This window comes from Rhinatrema bivittatum, chromosome 4, assembly GCF_901001135.1.
Source record: "Rhinatrema bivittatum chromosome 4, aRhiBiv1.1, whole genome shotgun sequence".
Lineage (NCBI taxonomy): Eukaryota > Metazoa > Chordata > Amphibia > Gymnophiona > Rhinatrematidae > Rhinatrema > Rhinatrema bivittatum.
Window position 1 is genome coordinate 221,590,893 of NC_042618.1, and position 19,382 is coordinate 221,610,274.

Genomic DNA, 19,382 nt, shown 5'->3' on the forward strand with positions numbered 1-19,382 from the left:
GCTTTCTCACATACCCAGACTTCTCACTTCCATGCTTTTTCTCTCTCACACACACACACATCAGTCACCTCCCTGACTAATGTCTCACACTCTCACATACACATCAGTCATCTCCCTGAGCAATCACTTTCATTGTCTCTCACATACACACACACATCAGCTCTCTGACCAGTCAATCACACACAGGCTGGCTGGCTGCTTCTCTCTCTTTCTCTCACTCACTTCCTCTTCTCCCCCGAGCACAAATGGGAGCTGCAGCAGCCTCCGCTGGCCAAGAAAGAAGAATCCCATCGGCCGCGGGAGGCTCATGCTGCTGTCTCCTTTCTCCATTACCGGCTACTTTTATTGCTCGAGGACCGATGCTGCAGCCGCTGCTGCTACTTTTTCGCGCGGCGCGGCTCTCTCTCCTTCCCGCGCACCGCGATTCACTTCCTGTTCCGGGTCACGGGAGGGGGGGGGGGCAGGCGCAGGAAGAAGAAAAGGCCCAGCCACGGGTGCACAGCTTCTTCTAGCACCGCTGCCATTCCCGCTGGGCTTGAACGTGCTGACAGCCCGGCGGCAACGGCAGCGGGAGAGACCGGGAGCGCGCGACACACCTGCCGGTACTTGGCGGCGCCGCGGACCGGCAAAAAACTCCCACGGCCCGGTCCCGGTCCGCGGACCGGTGGTTGGGGACCCCTGCTTTAGGCGACCCCTGTGTTTTGGGCGTTCGACCCCCGCCGGGGTCGCGACCCACAGGTTGAGAACCGCTGCTCTAGGCCTTATACCAAGGGCATTCAGTTTATTTAAGTCTCCTATGGGGAACCATGTCAAAGGCCATACTAAAATTCAAGTATTGATAAGTATTGTGCGCTGATGTTTAACAGGAATTTTTAATGAACAGTATGTTTATATTTTTAATTTTAAAAAAATTTTTCTATACCATCGTTAAGTTAAATACCATCACAAAGGTTTACAGAAGGGCAAGATAAAGAGCAATATGGGTGGTATAGATTACAAATTACTCGTGTGCCATCGTAGTACGGTAATAATTTAAAATAATAACCTAGGTGTGTAAGTTAAACCTGATTGTTAGGAACAAATTAGGCAGTTTGATTTTAACATTAATATGCTTATATAGGTTATTAAAAACTTCTAGTTTGGTGCATCCTTATCGCTTAACTATTTTTCTCCTTTTCTTTATCTTTATAAAATGCTTGTTTTAAAAAGCCAGGTTTTCAGATTAGTTTTGAATAATTTCAGATTTGTCTGTAGTCTTATTTCGAGTGGCATGGTATTCCAGAGTACAGGACCAGCCAGTGACAGTGCTCTTTCCCTTACTTGCGTGAGATGTGCTGATTTGACAGAGGGGACAGTTAGTAGAGCTTTATTTGCAGATCTCAGGTTTCTTTGTGGTACATGCACATGCAGTGCCGTGTTAAGCCAGTCGGCTTTATCATCGTGGATTAGTTTATGGATTATACAAAGTGCTTTATATTGTATTCTTTGTTCAATTGGAAGCCAGTGGAGTTCAGCAAGTGTTCCTGTAATATGGTCACTCTTTTTTTTGCCTGTCAAAACTCTGGCAGTGGAATTTTGCAATATTTGCAGAGGCCGAATTGTAGATTGAAGTAGTCCTAAAAGCAGGGAGTTACAATAATCTGTGCTAGCGAATATCATTGCTTGTAGAACTGTGCGAAAATTGTTAATCGTTAATAGAGGTTTTAGTCTTCTTAGGATCATTAGTTTTGCATAACCTTCTTTTATTTTCTGTGAGATGTGTTGTTTCATGTTCAGCTCAGGGTCAATTATTACTCCTAGATCCCTAACTTTTATTGCTAACTCGGTGGTTTGAATATTTTTGATTGTGAATGTTGGTTGTGTGTGGTGAGTGTTTTTACGTTCAAGATGTAAGAATTCAGTTTTGTCAATGTTTATTACCAATTCCATCTGGTTTAGGAGCTGTTTGATTATTTCTAGGTACATATTGGCTAGTTTCATTGTTTCTTCAATGGTGTTTGGAATGGGTAACAGTAATTGTATATCATCTGCGTAAATGTAATGTATGATTCCCAGTTCTGCTAGTAAGTGACATACTGGGAGGAGGTAGATGTTAAAGAGTGTTGCAGATAGGGCTGATCCCTGTGGGACACCAGTTAGCAGTTTGACTTTGTCTGAAAGTGCATTTTTGATTTGTACCTGAAAACATCTATTTAAGTATGACTCGAACCATTTTAGTGTTTTGTTAGTGAGTCCTATTTCTTTCAGTCTATTGATTAGTATTCTGTGATTTACAGTGTCAAATGCTGCAGAGAGATCTAATAGAACCAGAATGTAGTGTGTTCCTGTATCGAATCCTCTTAAGATATTATCTGATAGAGCTAACAGCAACATTTCTGTACTGTAGTGTTTGCGGAATCCATGTTGTGCTGGATATAGTATGTTGTTATTTTCAAGGTGGTTCGATAGTTGTTTTTGAACTGATTTTTCGATTAGTTTGGCTATTAGGGGTAAGTTGGAGACTGGTCTGTAGTTGCTAAGATTTAAGGGGTCAAGGTTCTTTTTCTTAATAATTGGCTTGATTATGGCTCCTTTCAAGGTATCCAGCATTACTCCTTTGTCTAGTGAGAGGTTGATGATTTTAGTTAAGGTTGGGGTTATTGTGTCGGCTATTTTTTTAAGTTCTGTAATGGGTATGGTGTCGCTTTTGTGGGTAGCAGGGTTTAATTGCCTAATCATTTTTTTTACTTCAGGGTGTGATACCTCCTCAAATTCAGACCAGATACTGACATCTCTAGTGGGCATCCTAATCTCTTGTTTTGTAGTTACGGGGATTTTTTCCCTTAGATTCTCAATTTTGTCTTTAAAGAATTGGGCTACATCATTGCATTGATTTTCTTGTAGGGTTAGATGATTGATAGTGTTGTCGCATGTTAGGTTGTTTACTATATTAAATAGGGTTCTGGTGTTGTTTGCAAATTTTTCTATTTTTGAGCTGTAGTATTTTTTTTTTTGGTGTCTAAGATTGTTTTTTTGTAGTATGCTAGTTGTTTTCTGTACTTAGTTAGATTCTCGGTTGATTTGTTGTTTTTCCATTCTTTTTCTTTTTTTCTAAGTATCCATTTTACTTCTTTGATTTGTTCACTGTACCATGGATTGTTTGACTTTGGTTCTTTAATGCGGGCCATTTGTAGAGGATTTAGTTTGTTAGCTAAAGAAGTTATTCTGTTTAGCCAGTCAGTTGTAGCGTTGTGGCTATCTACGTAGTTGATATGTGTTAATTCTTTGGATAGTTTGTCTTTAAGAATTTCAGTGTTATAAGGGGGGCGGTATGAGAATTCGGCTGGTTCCATGTTCTGTTTTTTTATGGGTCCTTTGTACTTTATCTGGGAGTTAATGAGGAAGTGGTCTGACCATGGGATTTGTGTGTATTCAGTTTTTATGTTTTCAAGGAGGCTACTGTTAATAAAGGTTAGATCTAATGAGTGGCCTGCTTTATGTGTTGGTTTGTCTGTGATCAATTTAAGCCTAGTGCAGTCATTAAGTCTAATAGTGTTTGGCAGGTATTAGATAGGGGGAGGGCATCCTTGTGTAGATTAAAGTCACCTAATATTATGGTGGGTTTAGAGGGATTTAGATGAGTTGTGAAAAATTCTATTAGTGGGGAGATATTTAGCTCGAGGAGACTGGGAGGGCAGTATGTTATTATTGTATTTTTATATAGTTAATTAGTGATTACTTATGTATGTATGTTTATTATGATTTTAAATTGTAATCTGCTTAACACAACTTGTCGCTATAGGTGGAAAATAATTTATTTTTAAATAAATAATACATAAATAAATAAACTACGTCTAGCACTCTTTCTTGATCTAACTCTCGTCACCCAATCAAAGAAATTGATCAGATTCATCTGACAAGATTTACCTTTTGTAAAACCATGCAATCCATTTGAGTCCAAAAAATGCACCATCCTCTATTTTAGCAGCAATTCCATTAATTTGCTCAACACAGAGGTCAGACTAAACGGTCTGTAGTTCCCAGCCTTCTCCTTACTTCCACTTTTATGAATAGGAACCGCATCTGCCCATCTCCAGTTAGATAGATAGAATTACTGACTCTAAAGAAGCATTGAAAAGGTCAGCCAGTGAAGCTGAAAGAACATTTCTAAGTTCCCTTAGTACCCTCTGATGTATCCCATCTGGTCCAATCACCTTATTCACCAGGACACGAACTTTCAAATGGCAAGCGAGCGCTCTCATGTGCCAATTTGTCAGCCCATGCCCAAGGATGTGGCTGTTTTTATAAAATATGTACGCATATGCGTACATGTTATAAAATAGCCTGGCTGCGAGCACATGTGTGTTATTGACCAGCTCCCCCGAGGGGAGCAGGTTAGCAATCTGTTAGTGACCAGCTCCTCCGAGGGGAGGAGTTAGTAATCTGTTAGTGATCACGCCACCAGGGGGGCGGAGTTAGCAATCTGTGATGTATCTGCTAAAGAGTTAGCAATCTGTTATTGATCACCTCCTCCAGAAGGGAGGAGATAGCAATATGTAATACTCCGTAGGCGGGTCAATGATCTGTTGTGGGTTGGCTCCCACAGTGTAGCAGTCTGTATAATACCGCTCTAGTAGTGTAAGGAATAAACACTTAGTGGAATTGGTGAATCCCTGGGCCGATGGCAGATGACAGCGCCCCCAGGAGGATATCCTGAGAGGGACCACCGGCTAGGCTGGAGTATGGAGACAAACGCAGATAGTTCTTTATTAGACAGGAAGTAGAACCACCAGCGGTGGCAGTAGTTAGTTGATGTGCCCAGCAGGGCTGAAGTCCCTCAGATACTGGAACTGCGATCTTTGGGTTGCTGAGCTGTAGAGAGAGACTATAGGTAGTGAGTAGACAGGGTATGATGGATACATAACCAGCAGTAGATGATACACTCACAACTGTAGATATCTATAATAGCCTCTATGCAACAGAGAGTCTTCAGTATGTTCAGGAACAGGAGCCATAGGCGAGTACTGGTTCCTATATGCAGTCTGGAATAAGAACTCACAATATCTGTGTATGAGATGGCTTCTGGAATAGAAGAAAGTCTTTGGAGAGTCTTAGGAACATAGGCCCTCGTGGAGTGAGTACCGGTTCCTATTTGCAATCTGTAATAGTAGGTATGCAATAGCTTCTGAGATAGAAGAGAGTCTGTGAAGGGTTTTAGGAACATGGGCCCTCGTGGAGCGAGTACCGGTTCCTATCTGCAATAATAACTCACGATCTCCGTATCTGCGATAACGTCTAAGACAGAAGGGAGTCTTCAGAGATTAGGAACATAGGATCCGGTACTCGCTCCACGAGGGCTTACGTCCCTGAATGCTCAGAAGACTCCTTACTGCATGGAAGCGATCGCAGACGTGAACACTGTGAGTTCTATTACAGATAGGATCCGGTACTCGCTCTACGAGGGCCTATCTGTAATAGAATTCACAGTGTTCACGTCTGCAATCGCTTCCACGCAGTAAGGAGTCTTCTGAGCATTCAGGGACGTAAGCCCTCGAGGAGCGAGTACCGGATCCTGTCTAGCAGTCTGAAAGCAAGAAGAGAGAGCAGGGCCCCCGAGGAGCGGATACCCTTTGGTAAGTTTGTGGAGGCAGAGCAGCAGAGAAGTTTTCTCCTTGCTAACTCGATTCGAAGTAGCAAACGAAGACATTTTAAGTTGGAAGCGGATGACGTCACTACGGGGGACACCCCCGAGGTTCGCTCCCTTGCCGGTACATCTCTGGAGCGCGCACGTGTGCCCTTATGTCATCAGGAACATGGCGGATCCGCAGCATCAGGCCAGCCTGGGGATTCCAGGAAGACACGGAGAGGAGAAGCCGTGGCAGCATCTGTCCGTCAGACCCGAAGGGAGTCGCCACTAAGGTAGAGAGGGTGGAGCGAGGGTGAGAACAGGCACGAACGCAACAGTACCCCCCTTTAAAGGACGGTCTCCTCTTCAGTTGCCAGGTGGAACTGATGAAGCATCTCTTATCCAATAGGTCTGAGGCTCCCAAAGATGATTTCAGGGCCGAAGCCCATTCAGGCAAACAAAACTCAGCCTCTGTACAAACATCCAGGGTCTCTAAATTCTTGAGTTCAAGATCTTATATTCACGATGACAGATGGATGTAGATTTGAAGAATCTAGCAGAGTGTATAATGAAGTCAGCAGCAATGAGGGGGCTGCCATGGACGTCACTGAGGTTTCAGTGGAAGTGGTGATGTAGAACTTGTCCAAAGTCCACTTCTGAGTAGCTCTTCCGCAGGATGCTGGAAGAGAGATGATGACAAAACCAGCAAAACGAAAAGGCTGATGAATGGAGATATCTTCATCTCCGGAATCAACAGTGCTGTAAACCTCCAGCACGGTCTCCGAGTAAAACAAATGTAAAATTGATAATCAGAGACATCTTCTTCTTTGGAATCAACAGTGCCATAGGCTTTTGGGCACGACTTCCGAGGGAACCAATTGCGAAAGCTGGTAGCTAGAGCTGTCTTCTTCTTTGGGACTGATGGTAGCACCAGCAGACAACCAGGCTGGTAGTTAGAGATAACTTCTTCTTCAGAATCAATAGTGCTGTAGTCCTTCAGCACAACTTCCGAGTGGATATCTCAACTTTGAAGTCCAGGAAGACATTAAAGATGCAGAGCGCCACCTAGCTATGGCGCGCATAGCAACCGCTATGAATGACAGCAGGAAATAGAAAAACTGCTGGTGATGGTGATACGATTCTCAAAAGAAGTGGTGGTGAAAAGAATTGTCCAAGGTCCACTTCAAATTGTGATACAATAGTGGATCTTCAAATTTGTTGAACGGACTCCTCAGGTATTCCACAAAACATCTGAGATTAGAGTTGCCTCCTGCCCCTGAGTCCTTCAGGGCAGAGGTTTGAACCATTGCTGGTTCAGGGATCACAGAGACTGGACAAGAGAGTGGAGGAGATATTGCTGTATAGCCCAAGAATAGTCCTCCCAAGGGACTCAGGCTTGTATGTTTCCCGGACGAATAGGGCAAGCAGAAACATCATGGCCTGGCTGACCACAGTACATGCACAGGCCGTTCTTCCTCCTATATCTTCTCTCTTTAGAGGTCAAGTGACTGTGACCAGGTTCCTTCGGTTCCTTCTTCTCTACAGCAGGAGCTGTACCCCTTTGTAGTGCAGGAGCACTGGTTGGCTTCAACCCAGGTAACACCTTAGACCTGAGCCGGGTCCATGGAGTTAGCAATCTGTTATGGTTTTGTAGGAAATTGTGAACCTCGGGCCGAGATGAGCAATGTCTCCGTCCACAGGGAGGAGCCCTGTGAGCCTCAATGATTGACGGTGCAGGGAAAAAAGAGGTAAGCATGAGAGGTCACAGTTGCCTGCGACCGATAGGCACAACATGTACTTCTTCTTTTCTTTATCTTTTACTCAAATGTAATTCCCCATAGGGAAATGCATGTCACCATCTGCTGGAGACTGAAAATACTGGTGGGCTGATGTTGGGGCGGGACTATATAGACGTCAGCTTTTGCTCCATCTCCATATGCTGGCAGAGGTGAATAACCCACTGGTGGGGATTGACTTGCCAGAATGCAGAGGAAACAAAATGTTTGCCACTGCACATCCCTACTTTGTACCAAATAGAGGCTGTGTCATCTTCTATTAATTTATTTATTAATTTATTTATTTTTAGTTTTTATATACCGATGTTCCTGTATAATATACATATCACACCGGTTTACAAGGAAATAAAACTGACGCCTCGTAGGGCGGTTTACATTGAACAAATAACAGATAACTTAATGGGGCAAAAAGGAACTTAGAAGAGGTTATAGAAAATAAACATATCTAGTTAACTTGCATTAATGAATTATTCAGAAACATATGTACAGGGGGGATGGTGGGTCAATGTCTGTATAGATATTGTAATGTATTCTTCCGACTCTTAGATTTCCGGGAATGCTTGTGCAAAGAACCAAGTTTTTAGCTTCTTTTTGAATGTGATATGGCAATTTAGAGCAAGGCTTCCCAAACATTTAGCTAATATGACTCCATCTTAGCACTTGGAAATTCACATGACCCCAGAAGATGACTAAAATAAATTAGCAAGGGTACAATCCCCCTCCAATAATCAATCCACTCTGACCTCACTGCATTCCATCGGATCCTCTTTCATCCTCTCCAGTCAATCCTAACAATCTCCATCCCCTTCAGCAAACCCTCTGTCTCAATTTCTACCCCTCCAGTTGATCTCCTCAGCCCACCCCCCTCTAGCAATTTTTGCATCCCCCAGCTGATCCTCTCATTCCCAAGCCCTTCTTATAACCACCAACTGATCCTGTCAACCTATCATCCTCTCCCTCTCATCCCATCCGCCATTCCATTTTCACTCTCATTCTCCATCCCCTCTCTGACATCCCAGCCTCACCTCCTTCTCTTCAGCTCTTATCTCACATCCCCCAGCTGATCTCCTTTCATCCCAGTTTCTCTCCTACATCCTCCAGTCAATCTTTTTTCATTCCCCCTCTTTCATCCTCCATAGACAATCCCTCTCCAGCTGATCCAACCCTCAAACCCCTATTTCATCTGATCCCACCCTTCAAACAACACGTCTTTAAACATCCCCCAGGCCCAGGGCCAGTGGCAACATTTTTCTTTGGATCCCAGGACAAAGGTGGATCAAAACTGGATAGGTTCTCTTGGGTAGTTTCAGTGGTGGGTGAGGAGAGAGAAGCCATCTTCATGGGCCTATGCAACCTCAGCTCTCCCCTCCCCTGATGACTGTCCCAAGCCTGATGATGATCTCCAAGTGGCAGCAGCATCAGTAACATAAGTCCGCACTGGGTCTGTGAGCCAGTACAAGCTCACAGGCCCTGCAGCACCCCCAGACTCTTCTTACCCGAGCTTCCTGCTATCAGAAAGTCATGCAAGGACAGAGCCATTGCAGGGCCTACACATGTGTGCTGGCTTGCAGACCTCACTCTGCCGTCCACTACTAATGCTACTGGTGTCTGAAGAGTGCTGCCATTTGAGGCACTTGTGACCTCGGCTGAAGGTATTATGTTCCTATTTGGGGTCCCATCCCACAGTTTGGGAAGTCCTGACTTAGAAATTCTTTGAAACATACAATTTGACCAAAGGTGCCTAAATGTTTTGTACACAACTGTAAAACATCAGGCTGTCCATTAGTATTTTTATTCCCAATATTTATTTGTCCTATTTATTTCTACTTGGTTACTAATATTACTGTTTAGTTTGACAATGATATACTGCCTTTTTGTGTAAATCAGTCCTTCACTCTTCTAAAAATATAAAGGTACATTTACAAAAATATAAAAATGCTTAAATACAATTAAATTAAAACATAAAGACACAAATTTAATAATACAGAACAGCACCAATATAATGACAGCAAAACAAAATACAAAATATGAGCAGAAATACTTAATATATATATATATATATATATTGACAGCACCATAATTTGTTAAAAGCCTGATTAAAAAGCCAAGGGCCAGATTTTAAAAGGGTTACACGCACGAGCCTATTTTGCATAGGCCCGGCGAAGCACACAAAGCCCTGGGACGTGCGTATGCCCGGGGCTTTGTGAAAGGGGTGGGGTGGGGGCGGGACCGAGGCCTCTGGCACAGCGGCCATGCTGGGGGGATTGCGCACCGGCACTTGGCCGGCACTCGCAACCTATTCCTGCCTGGAGGCAGGCGCAACTTAAGAAATAAAGGTTGGGGGGGGGGGGTTAGGTAGGGCTGGGGGGCGGGTTAGGGAGGGGAAGGGAGGGAAAGGTGGGGGGGTGGAAGGAAAGTTCCCTCCGAGGCCGCTCCGATTTCGGAGCGGCCTCGGAGGGAATGGGGAAAGCCCTTGTGCGAACTGACCCCGGATTTTATAACATGCGCGTGGCTGTGTGCACATGTTATAAAATCGGGCGTACATTTGTGCACGCCAGGTAGCGCGCACAGGTTTACAAATCTGCCCCCAAGACTTCACTTGTTTCCTAAATTCCAGATAATTGTTCTCAAACTGGATTTCAGGAAGCAGAGTTGTAAGAATTCTTATTTGCCTGAATTGTTTTATAAATGCAGAATTCCATTCGAATAGTTATTTTAAATTAACATTCTCTTTAAATTCTAGAACCATTCCTCCACTTGGTATGAATGCCTGTTCATAAGTTACTCATATTTTATTCTTTAATAAAACAAAAATGTTTAATACATGCACAGCACATAAAAGAAGGTCATCCACACATCTATTACATGCTGTATGTATCTCCATAACCATCAAACACTGCATTATTCTCTATGTAATTTCTTCAGTTCTTGCTGAGAATAATATAGCTGACATAGGTCAGTTTGTTTAAAAATGAGATGTTTCCTTACCTCTAATAGATCATTGTACAGAGGTGGGTGTTTCTCAAAATCAGGTGAGTCAATAAATATTCTGTCGGAGAACTGCATGTCAGCTGTCTTTACTAGGGGTTTATTAGGCATTTTGAAGGTCCTTACAGCTGGTTCAAAATGAGCTTGTTTTTCTCCCAAATATTCTTGTTTATCTTTCGGAGTTAATCCCTAATTTCAACACACACATACACAAAGGGGGTCATTTTCCAAGGAGTTACCGCAGGAGATAAGTTCACAAATCGCGCTAACAGCCATTAACACAATTTGCAATTCAGGGGGCGGAGCATATGTAAAGTTATCGTGTGCAGCGAAACAGCCACAGTGTTAGCACAGCCAATAGCTACAACCCTTTCATTCGTGATACAGGTTGGTAAATATGAGTGAGAGAGAGAGAGAGAGAGAGAGAGAGAGAGAGAGAGTGTTAGTTGATATAATGTCTACTCCCTAGACAGGTATTTGTATCCCTATGGGAGGCCCACCTAGTAACTCGAGGTGGGGATAAGGTATGAGTGTAGGGGGTTGGGGCCACTTTCACATTCAACATGAGACGTACGAACAGAACAGTGGTCTCTTGTGAAGAATTGCTGGCCTTCGGAGTGAGGAAACTCACTCCAAGATGAGATTTGGACAATGTTCTCTCCACCTAGCTTGTTGTTGCCCAAGTAGAGTGTCCATCAAGCTAGGTGGAGAGAACATTGCCCAAATCTCATCTTGGAGTGAGTTTCCTCACTCCGAAGGCCATCACATCTTCACAAGAGACCACTGTTCTGTTCGTACGTCTCATGTTGAATGTGAAAGTGGCCCCAACCCCCTACACTCATACCTAATCCCCACCTCGAGTTACTAGGTGGGCCTCCCATAGGGATACAAATAACATCGCCACCCAAAGATTGTAAAAGAAATGGCTATCAAAACTGTGTTTTGACAGTGGGCTACCATTTTAATCCTTTTTCCATACAAATCTATCTTACTTTTGATTACTCACTTACCATTTGAAAAACAAATCTCAAAATGGGGTACAATTAAAATTTGAATCCCACACATGAGAATTTTCTATAGTCAAGCCCTGGGAAAACAGTCCAAGGGCCAGTCCAACCCTGCAAGCATGCCTACCAACCTATTTTACATTTCCAATATGGGAAAACTAACAGATAACACAAAAGCTTAAATGAAGTAAAATGAGAATAAGGCAATATAAAAATAACATTGAATTCCTGATCTTAGAACTGGCGGAGTATTAAGGGAAAATCAAAGGATGAGCTGAAGAGATGTTAGCCATGTTGTGAGAGCAGACTAATATGATCCAGTGAGGATAAAAGAACCGTGGGGAAAGGGACTATAAGTTCTAGGCATACCCTAGACCTGGGGTGGGCAACTCCAATACTCAAGGGCCCCAAACCAGTCTGGTTTTCAGGATAGCCCTAATGAATATGCATGAAACAGATTTGTAAACATGTGAGGCAGTAAGTATGCAAATTTAGCTCATGCATATTAATTAGGGATATCCTGAAAGCTGGAGCAGTTAGGGGCCCTCAAGGACCAGAGTTGCCCATCCCTACCCTAGCCAGTACATTACAGAGATAATACTGTTGTGCTTTACTCCTTATAAAATATACAATACTCACAGAGTATAACTAGAGCTTCTGATATTAGATATTTATAAAATGTAAATTTAAATGTTTATTTTTCAGCTAATAAGGAGTTGCACAGCCCCTGGCCAAGACTATCACGGCAATGACTGGACTAGATACAATGAGAAAGGAACTGATGTATAACTAAATAATTAAAAATAAGAAAATAATAATCTCCAGGTAATTGTGAATCAAAGCTCATGATACCAGATCCCAGTCCTGATTTCGATTCAGCTGTACAAGTACAAAGGAACAGGAAGAAACTGGAGGGTCATTAAAAGAAAAAAAACTGAAGGTCTGGTTACCTTTCCCAGGAGACCACGGTGTACAGGAGGGTATATTTTTAAGGTACTTGAATCGATAATTTTTCTGTCAGAGAACTGCACTTCAGATGCCGTAATGACAGGTTTGCTAGCCATTTTCAGAATCCTTTTAGCAGGTTGAAGATGAGTTTGTACTTCAGATTTCAGTTCTTTGCCCATATTTTCATATTTTTCCTTTTCATCTAAGTCCTAATAACAACATACAAAATACAAAACCATTGTAAAAAAGCTGTCCACAAAAACCTGATTGGGACAAATTTAAGGACTGGGCAAAAATCATGGTAAATGATGCATCAAGCCTGCATGTCAATTTGCATGCATAATTTTGAAATAGTGCCTCTTTTACGGTGGCTTGCAAAAGTCTTCACACTCTTATACATTTTTCACATTCTGCCATCTAAAAAAATACAAATCAAAATGCATTAAAGTAGGAATTTGTTTCATTGATCTACACAACATGTTCAGACCTTTCATCATGAAAGAAGAATTATAGAAATATTTAAAAAATAATTACATAATCAAGTCTTTTTGGGGTTTTTTTAATGCTTAAATCTTCACACCCCTTGACGCAATATTTGGTAGAAGCCTCTTTTGCAGCAATAATAGCCATAACTTGTTTAGGATAAGTGTCTACCAACTTTTCACAGCAGAATGGTGTGGGATTTTCTCATTCTTCTTGGCAGAAGAGCTCAAACTTTTTCAAGTTGGCTGGGGATCATCTGTAGACTAGTCTTCAAGTCTTGCCACAAATTTGCTATTAGATTCAGGTCTGGGCTTTGACTGGGCCATTTGAGGATATTCACTTCCTGCTGAACCACTCCATTGCTGCTTTTGCTTTGTACTTAGGATCATTGTCCTGCTGAAAGGTGAATCTTGGAACAAGTTTTCTTCCAAATTTGCACCATCCATCTTTCCCTTGATCTTCACAAGCCTTCCTGTTCCCACTGCTTTAAAACATCCCAACAAAATAATGCTGGCATCACCATGCTTTATTATTGGGATAATGTTAGCAGGCTAATGTGCTGTGTTTGTTTTATGCCACACACATCACTTAGCATTGAGACCAACAAGTTCCACTTTGGTCGCATCACACCACAAAATCTTCTCCAACATGCGTGCAGTGTCCCTTTGAAATGCTATGTGCCACATCATTTGGCTTTTCTTTAGCAATGGCCCGCCCCACCAGAACAAACCGCAAATACACATTACAAGTCCCCTCACTTAAGAAAGCCCGACTTACAACCACAAAGGATCGCGCTCTCTCAATTGCTGGCCCCACGCACTGGAATACTTTACCTCTCAATCTCCGCCTTGAGCCATGCCCGTTCCAATTCAGAAAAATGCTAAAGACATGGCTTTTTTAACAAGCTTTCCCAGATTAATCTCATTGACTCCTGCTACCCTTCCTCATCTGTTGTTTTTATAGTTCCCATTTATACATTTTACGCAGTTATCCAGCACATATAAAAATGTAAAAAATGTTGTATTCTTGTAAATTATGTTCCATCTCTCTCCTTTCTCGCCTTTACCAGCTGCAATGTTGATTGGCTTGCTCTTCCTGAGCCTCATAGTTCTTACTTAACTTTTGTCCTCCGCCCCCACCCCTGTTCTTTGTACTTTCCTCCTTTTTGTTGAAATGTAAACCGATATGATGTGTATTTTAATGTTGGTATAGAAAAGCTGTTAAATAAATAAATAAATAAATAAATAAATAAATAAATAAATAAAACTTTCCTCTACATGCCATGTTTGTGGAGTAATCTTGAAATTAACAGTCAACATTTTTTCCAATCTCAGCCAGAGATCTCTGAGGTTCTTTTAAAGTAATCTTAGGTCTCACAGTGAACTGCAGCAATTTTCTTAAGCAATAGCTATTGTCTTTGGAGGGACAGCATGGTCATGGCAATATGGCGCCAAACTGTTTCAACTTTACAATGATGGACCCAACAGTTCCCTAAGGGATAAACAAACTATATTGAAATTTTCTTATAGCCTCCCCACAAACTGTACCTTTGAATAAAATTATCCTGGAGTTCTTTTAGCAGCTCCTTGTTTGGTATGTTTTGACTTTTACATCAAATTCACTTCATACAACAGAAACACCTTGATTCTTCATCCAGAAATATTCTAATCAGCTCAACTACTGTGATTGGATTCTGTTTACCTTATTAAGGGCCTTGCTAAAGTGATGTTTTGAATCAAAGATATTTGTCTTTGCTTTGACAAAGGGTGTGAAGATTTATACAATGACCTTTTGGTTTTTTTTTTATTCATAATTACTTTTGGAATATTTTTATAATTGTTATTTCATGATGAAAGTGTAGAGTATGTTTAGGAGTTTCGTTTTCAGTTTTTATTTTATTTTTTTCCCAGGAATTTGTTAGTGTTTATTATAACAAGGACAAACATGGGAGAAATAAGTGGAAAAAAAATGACTCATCCATTTTTCCAGGTAAATATCAATTTTGTTCTTGTAATAAACATTGATAAATTCCTGGGGAAAATAAAATAAAAACTGAAAATGAAGATCCCTAAGTATGTTATATATGTTGAGACTTTTGCCCAATCCTTAAATTTAAACTTTAAGGAATTGGGGAAATAAATGTGAGTTCAGTCTCTACCAGATAATTCATCCTTTTGTACAACTTAACTTTATATATAGTAAGAACAAAAGACATGCAATGCTGTGTCACACTAATGATCCATCAATCCAGCATTTTGTCTCCAATGGCTATGTGAGGCAGTGCCCTTAGTATTCTCCTATTTACCTGTGCAGGACCAGGCTAGATGCCTGATCCACCTTAAATCCACTGAGAGTTTGCTCTATGGGTGGGATTCTGTAGGGCCCAGAAGGGTGTAAGCAGAGACTGGGGAATAAGAGCTGGGATGCAGGTAGGGATAACCAGACCAGGCCAGGTCTCTGGGAGGAAGGCAGCTTCTGTATGCAACACTGTCCAGATACTGAGCTGAGATGAAGCAACACACTGTAAGTAATGAGTGTACACTGTGGGATAGATTTTATAATTTAGCGCGAACGCGTACTTTTGTTCGCGCACCAGGCGCGAACAAGAGTACACAGGATTTCAATAGATACGCGCGTATCCATTAAAATCCGGGATCGGCGCGCGCAAGGCTGCCAATCGGAGCGGCTTCGGAGGGAACTTTCTTTCGCCTTCCCCTCCCTTCCCCTACCTAACCCACCCCCCCGGCCCTATCTAAACCCCCCCCTACCTTTATTGCCGGATTTACGCCTGCCGGAGGTAGATGTAAATCTGTGCGCGCCAGCGGGCTGCTGGCGCACCATCACCCGACCCAGGGGCTGTTCCGGAGGGCGTGGCCACGCCCCCAGGCCGAAACCACGCCTGCAGCGCCTCCCCCAAAACGTCGTGTCACCCGTGCCACGCCCCCGAAACGCCACGTCACGGCCGCCACGCCCCCGGCACGCCTCTCATGCAAGCCCTGGGACTTTTGCGCGTCCCGGGGCTTGCGCGCGCCGCCGAGCCTATGCAAAATAGGCTCGGCGCGCGCAGGGGGGGTTTGGGGTAGGTTTTCGGGGGATACGCGCATACCCCTTTGAAAATCTACCCCTGTCTGAGAAGAAGACAGTCTATGGATGTGCATGTGAGAGTTTATAATAAAGAGGTCTGTTTTAAGAAGGCTGGAGTAAGTCTAGTTTGTCTCCAGGCCTGTGGGAACCACCGCTCATTCCAACATATGGTGTCATGCATGGAATTCTTTCTAAAGCTTTGCACAGAAAAAAAACCCCAGCCTCCAAGAAAGTGTCTGTTTGGAGTAAAGAAAGAGTTGTGAAGAGATCCTGTGGTTCTAGTGGTTCTAAATGTAGAACAGAACATAGGGGGCCTGTGGCTCTAAAACAGAATGCAGGGGTACACACAGCACACTGGTTTGTGAAAGGGTGTGGCTCAGGAGCTGCACTGAAGAAAAATAAACCCCAAAGTTTAAAAGTTTCAGGTAGAGAGGAAATTATGCATGGGCCTAGATGCAGGGACAGGAAGTGGTAGGTTCTACCAGCTAACAGGAGAAGCCTGGTTGGAGGTAGCCAGGGAATTAAAAGTGATTTAATTATTGCTGGTTATACAGGATTTTTTAAACTTTTTTTTTTGCCTTGAGAAAAAAGAAAAGAGGAAGGAACACTGGTATAGCAGGGCTGTGAATGTGGTGAATGGAAGCTGGGCAGGGCCCTCTTCTAGCAAGCAAGCCACCCTGCAGGGAAGGTGAACAGCCCCAGGAAAACCTGGAGATGAGCAGTCAGAGTACTGAAGCAATTGGCGAAGAAAAAGAAGCCAGAGCGCTGGAAGGAAAAACAGCATATATTTCTGCGTGGTGGGAGTTCCCCAGTTCCAAGAGCCAGGCCACAGGAAGACCTGAAGCTCAAGATTTGGCAGCTGGAAAGGCTAGCCATGGAAATCGAACAAGGGAACCCACTCCCAAGAGTCCAGGCCAGGCAAAAGAGTGAATGCCTAGACTGGCTGGACAAAGAGTACCAACAGCTCATGGAGGAATTGGATGAGTGGCTGGCAGAGATGTCCAGTGAGCAGACTGAGTCGTGGCAACAGTCTGAGATTGGCTCAACACGTGGTTCTGCGTAAGACCCTGTAGGGTGCCCAAACACTACCGGAAGTCCAAAAGCATAGATAAAGGGGCTGTGAAGAACCCTGAGAGAGGCATCTCAGAGAGCCCTAAGGAGAGTGACACAGACTGCCCAGGAAGAGGCAGTATTGCAAAGCTGAACGTGATCGTACAGGAGGTCACAAGGAAGACCCTATAGGGTGCCCAAACACTTCTGGGAGTCTGGAGACAACTCCCTTGAGAAGCCCAGAGAGAGAGAGGGCATGGAAAGCAAGCCATGGTGAGCCTAGAGAGTGGTGCTGAGGAGACCCCAGCAAGTGAGGCTGCAGAAGAGACAGCAATTGGCATGGGCAAGTGGCCAGAGGTTACAGAAGAGGAAATTGCAGACAGGCCAGAGGGAGACGCTGTGGAGAACTTGGAGGAAGAGTCCACGGAGAGCCCAGAGGGAGGCACTGTGGAGACTCCACCAAATGAGATTACAGAGGAACCAGCACTGGTGGTTCCCCAGTTGGTCCATGAAGCTCCATTGGGGGGGAATTCGAACTCGGAGCTAGTAAAGGACTTAGTTACAGAACTGGGGAAATGCCCTGCATGAACAGCACACTGGGTTGTGGTTGTGACGCAGCTGAGGGTAACCCTAAGAGAAGGGGACTGGGAGGTCTTGGACTCTCCTGGATGGGATCCAGGGGGCAGTAGGGATGCTTGGCCCGATGGATCCAAGCTGAGGGGAGGGGTATATGAGGCAGCACCCCTAGTATTCCACTACTTTCCTGTGCAGCACCAGGCTAGACACCTGGTCCACCTTAAATCCATTAAGGATAATTCGTTCTATGGGCAGGATCCTGCGGGGCAGGTAGGGCTCAGAGGGCATAACCAGAGACTGGGGAATAAGAACTGGAATCCAGGTGGGGATAACCAGACCAGGCCTCAAGGAGGAAGGCAGCTCCTGTATGCAATACTGTACACACATTGAGCAGAGACAAAGCAACCCACTGTAATTAACAAGTGTATGCTGTCTTAGGAGAAGATAGTCTGTGAAAGTGCATGAGCTCAGTAACCCACATTCCGGTGGGAACACTGAGAGGAGAGGATCACCTTGCTGGTGGCTGAAAGGAATCAGTAAGTTTTTGCTTGGGACATTGTCTTTTTTAAAAGTATTGGGGAAAAGTTAACTATTTGGGAATATTATTTAGTGTGTTGTGTCTTTAATAGTCAGAAAGGCAGTGAATAAACAAGGTAGACTGTATTTTTAAATAGTCAGTCAATAAGGTAGCTAGTAAGCTGTAGGTAGTGTGTTTATTTTTAAAAGTCTGCAGAACTGAGTGTTCTGCAGACTTTTAAAGACCTGAGTGTTTGTATTTAATACAAACTGAGTGTTTGTATTGGGGAAAAATAAAACCACAAACCCCCCCCCCCCCCCCCCCCCCCCAAAAAAAAAAAAAAGTAGCCAGAAGCTAGAAATAAGCTAGGAGCAGTGTATACCTAAGTAAAAAAGTTGAATAGTTCAGCTCAGTTACTCACCTTGGAAAGGTGTTGAGGTAGTGTGATTGGGTTTGAATAGGGACCAACATTTGTTAATCAAGAGAGCAGTGAGCCACTCTGGCTGATTAACTGAAGTTAGACTGTTTGGATTTCCCAACCCTTGCCCACCCACCCCTAGCTCATCCCTTAATTTATAGGCAGGTGCCACTTTCACAAAAAAAAACAAAACCCATCAACAAAAACTTTATTGAGAATTCGATCAGACCTCGGTAGGCCACTACCAGACACATAGGGGCGGATTTTAAGAGCCCTGCTCGCCTAAATCTGCCCAAAACCGGGCGGATTTAGGCGAGCAGGGCCCTGCGCGCCGGTGAGCCTATTTTACATAGGCCTACCGGCGTGCGCAGAGCCCCGGGACTCGCGTAAGTCCCGGGGTTTTTGGAGGGGGCGTGTCGGGGGGCGGGCCCAAACCGCGCGGCGTTTTCGGGGCGTGTCGGGAGCGTTCCGGGGGTGGGCCCGGGGGCGTGGCTACGGCCCGGGGCGGTCCGGGGGCGTGGCCGCGCCCTCCGGACCCGCCCCCAGGTCGCGTCCCGGCACGCTAGCGGCCCGCTGGCGCGCGGGGATTTCCGCCTCCCTCCGGGAGGCGTAAATCCCCCAACAAAGGTAAGGGGGGGGGCTTAGACAGGGCCGGGTGGGTGGGTTAGGTAGGGGAAGGGAAGGGAAGGTGAGGGGAGGGCAAAAGGAAGTTCCCTCCAAGGCCGCTCCGATTTCGGAGCGGCCTCGGAGGGAACGGGGGTAGGCTGCGCGGCTCGGCGCGCGCCGGCTATACAGAATTCATAGCCTTGTGCGCGCCGATCCAGGATTTTAGTGGATACGCACGGCTCCGCGCGTATCTACTAAAATCCAGCGTACTTTTGCTGGCGCCTGATGCGCCAGCAAAAGTACG

General features: G+C 44.2%; 1 protein-coding gene across 4 annotated transcripts in view; it reads right to left on the reverse strand.

The window, feature by feature from the left end:
- Window positions 1-19,382, reverse strand: part of CCDC87 (coiled-coil domain containing 87) — a 513,138-nt gene that overhangs the window by 272,689 nt on the left and 221,067 nt on the right. For all 4 annotated transcript variants that reach the window (XM_029599749.1, XM_029599748.1, XM_029599751.1 and 1 more), the window contains 2 exons: window positions 12,347-12,553; window positions 10,390-10,578 (listed from right to left, as the gene is read on the reverse strand). In XM_029599749.1, coding sequence (XP_029455609.1) covers window positions 10,390-10,578; window positions 12,347-12,553 — 396 coding nt within the window. The remainder of the gene's footprint in view (window positions 1-10,389; window positions 10,579-12,346; window positions 12,554-19,382) is intronic.